The 2,550-nt window shown below is 39.3% G+C and overlaps 1 protein-coding gene across 2 annotated transcripts; it reads right to left on the reverse strand.

Annotated features, from left to right (window-relative positions):
* Nucleotides 1-865: 865 nt before the first annotated feature.
* LOC147429697 (uncharacterized) lies at nucleotides 866-1,743 on the reverse strand. 2 transcript variants are annotated; one of them, XM_086495395.1, is made up of 2 exons: nucleotides 1,599-1,743; nucleotides 866-1,145 (listed from the first exon to the last, which is right to left on the reverse strand). In XM_086495395.1, exons 1-2 carry the CDS (start codon nucleotides 1,726-1,728, stop codon nucleotides 991-993), a joined length of 285 nt encoding a protein of 94 aa, XP_086351521.1. In that variant the 5' UTR covers nucleotides 1,729-1,743; the 3' UTR covers nucleotides 866-990. The 2 variants fall into 2 exon arrangements, 1 of the variants encoding a protein (XP_086351521.1); XR_015185822.1 differs by having other exon boundaries at nucleotides 1,060-1,196; nucleotides 1,599-1,717.
* Between the last annotated feature and the right edge of the window lie 807 nt (nucleotides 1,744-2,550).

Raw genomic sequence — 2,550 nt, forward strand, 5'->3', positions numbered from 1 at the left:
TCCTTTACAACACGTCGAGCACAAGACCAAGCAAGCTAGACATAATTCACGAATCTTCGGACATAATCAGTCACCTGGACACACAAGGTAAGCTTGACCTAAATGTGTTAACATCATCAAGAGCACTTGCAGAGCATCACAAAGTACTCAAAGATCTTTTAGTCAGCTGGTTGGCAAAATGTCCATGGTCAACACAAGCAAAAAGCATAACATATCCATAAGAGTGTCACCACACCAGTGCACAACATGTGCTCATGTCTGTAAGTATTGTTGTTGCACCAATACTGGCCCATTCAAGAGGGAGAGCAGGCAGAGAGACAAATCCGAATTTGAAGCAGTGATTGGTCCATGCATCATTCAGATAAGATATTATCTAGAAAGGACATTTCAGTTCCCACACTCATAGTGAGTACGCAAGGCTCATAAAATGGACAGTTCCTATGATCTCTCGAGGCATGAGGGTAATAGCACATACACAGAAGAGGGCTATTACCATTTCCAAGGCACTCTTAAAACCTGCACAAAAGAGAGACCATTCACCAATTGTAGAAGAGCACGTGCTTCCAACCTGCCAGAAGGTGAAAAATCTTTGCCAAAACAAGCATGAATAACAAAGAGTTCACATTGCTCCACAAAAAAACATGTCTCAGATAGTTACTTCAGGCCTGTTCCTTTTTTCTCCTTTTTTTTTCTTTCCAAGATGCTTGTCGTTGCTAGAATCTTGTTTACTATTTCACTAGTGGTATAAAACATGAAAGAGTAAATCCTAGACTTCAAACTCATCTTGCAGCCGCTCTTGGCTCTGCCAAACAATTTTTCACAAGTAGCATAATATTGATAAATTGGCAATCTCACAAGACCAACACGACACAAAGTTCACCTCTTACTCATCAAAGCATTCAAAAGGGTTTTGAGGAAACAAGCCTCGATACAAGACATACCAACATAGATTAACCTTTGACACAAAAAGCACCATGCCTAGTAGGTATCCTAGCGGTTTGACGCGACTCTCTTTGAATGTTGGAATCTTCGAGATGCGATGGTTTTGTCGTACAAGTCCTTGAACGCATCTATGGTTGTCTTCATCTTGTCAAATATCTGGCAATCATTCTCCACCAAGTCGATGATCGTAAATTGATCTCCATCTCCCATCATCATTACATGCATCCCGTGAAAAAGAGACGAGCGTAAGCAGTCTGAATAAAACCTGAAAACTTTACTATCCCTATCGTGCTTGTGATAATCACTCGAACCCACTATACAAAAGAAAATAGGCTTGTTGTGAACTTCTGTCGCCGATTCGTTCAACACAAGCCGCGAAGTAGGGTTCTCCCTCACCCACTTCTTAGTTATACAAATGTAAACAGTAAACATTTTTTCCTCTCTTCGCATCCTATGCGGTACGATGTAAGGGCTTTGCACCATGACAAAGCCCTCGAAGACGTCCCCTACCCCATGTGGACAAGCTCCACACTCGCCACACCCCAAAAACCTTTTGTGTCCCCCTTCGTGTAAGTGTGTCATGGCTTTTTTCCATAAGCCTCTTATCTCCTCAACGGAGAGCTCTAAGGGTAGAGGTGGCAGGGAAGGACGCTTACCTTCATTTTCCTGCTGCTCAAACTTGCTCTTGGCAGCATTATCTATCCTTGTCCTCTTTGGCAGGTGGAAGCTTGTTAGCTGGCTTCTCTCTGTGGTTGCTCTCGGCTTGCGATTTCCAGTCCATCTCATTGCGTTGCGTTTGAAGACTTATAATAATAATTTGAAGTTGAGAAGGAAAATGGTAGAGGCGATTTGTATGTAAAATTAAAAATATAAATAAAATAAGTAAAAATTTCAATTGCGATTGCTAGCCCTTCTCGTTGCGTTAAAGACTTATCAAAACAATAGGAATTTGAGAAAAAAAATAGAAGAGGCAATGTGTATGTAATTAAAAAATATAAATAAAATAAGTAAAATTTGATAAGGATTTTAATTTTTGAGCAAGCTTTTGATAAACAAAATTTATGGGCCAGTTCAAACGAGGACATTGGTAACAAGTCCTTGTAACTCTGTCAGCGCCCTTGTTTTAATATTGTTTGCTCAAATTGGTGTGCATGTTTATCTGCATGACTTGGTATGTCACTAGCCTAAGAGAGATAATCAAGAAAATTGAAATCCAAAACATCGAAAATTTCATTTTCTACTTAAGCTGAAAGAAAATTTACTAAAATTTTCTATATCTTTTTTTGGTATTTTTCTATTTTCTTATCAATTTCATCATCTTCTCCAATTTTTTCCATGTGCTCAAGGCAATCTTTTTTTGAGTAGTGAAAATAATAGAGTTGGAAGACCAATGTAGCACTTTTCTATATGATGAGAAAGCAGTATACAAAACTCTTACTAAATTCATTGTTTACAACAGAGCCATTTGGTTAAAGACCGTCCATGACCTTACGACGAGGAGGAGGAGAGAGAAAACAAGGATGAAAACAGGGGATGGAAAGGCTTTCCAGGCTCTTAATGAAAATCACATAACCAAGGATAGAAAGTCTCAAAAGGGGCCCAAGAGTA

This window comes from Adiantum capillus-veneris, chromosome 22, assembly GCF_014529385.1.
Source record: "Adiantum capillus-veneris isolate H3 chromosome 22, ASM1452938v2, whole genome shotgun sequence".
In the NCBI taxonomy this organism is placed as follows: domain Eukaryota; kingdom Viridiplantae; phylum Streptophyta; class Polypodiopsida; order Polypodiales; family Pteridaceae; genus Adiantum; species Adiantum capillus-veneris.

What these genes read in the sequence shown, in the direction of transcription:
- LOC147429697 (XM_086495395.1), bottom strand. Translation starts at nt 1,728, where the DNA reads ATGAGATGGACTGGAAATCGCAAGCCGAGAGCAACCACAGAGAGAAGC. An exon ending in TGAGCAGCAGGAAAATGAAG is followed by an intron (nt 1,146 to 1,598) that starts GTAAGCGTCCTT and finishes TGATGATGGGAG; the next exon opens with ATGGAGATCAATTTACGATC.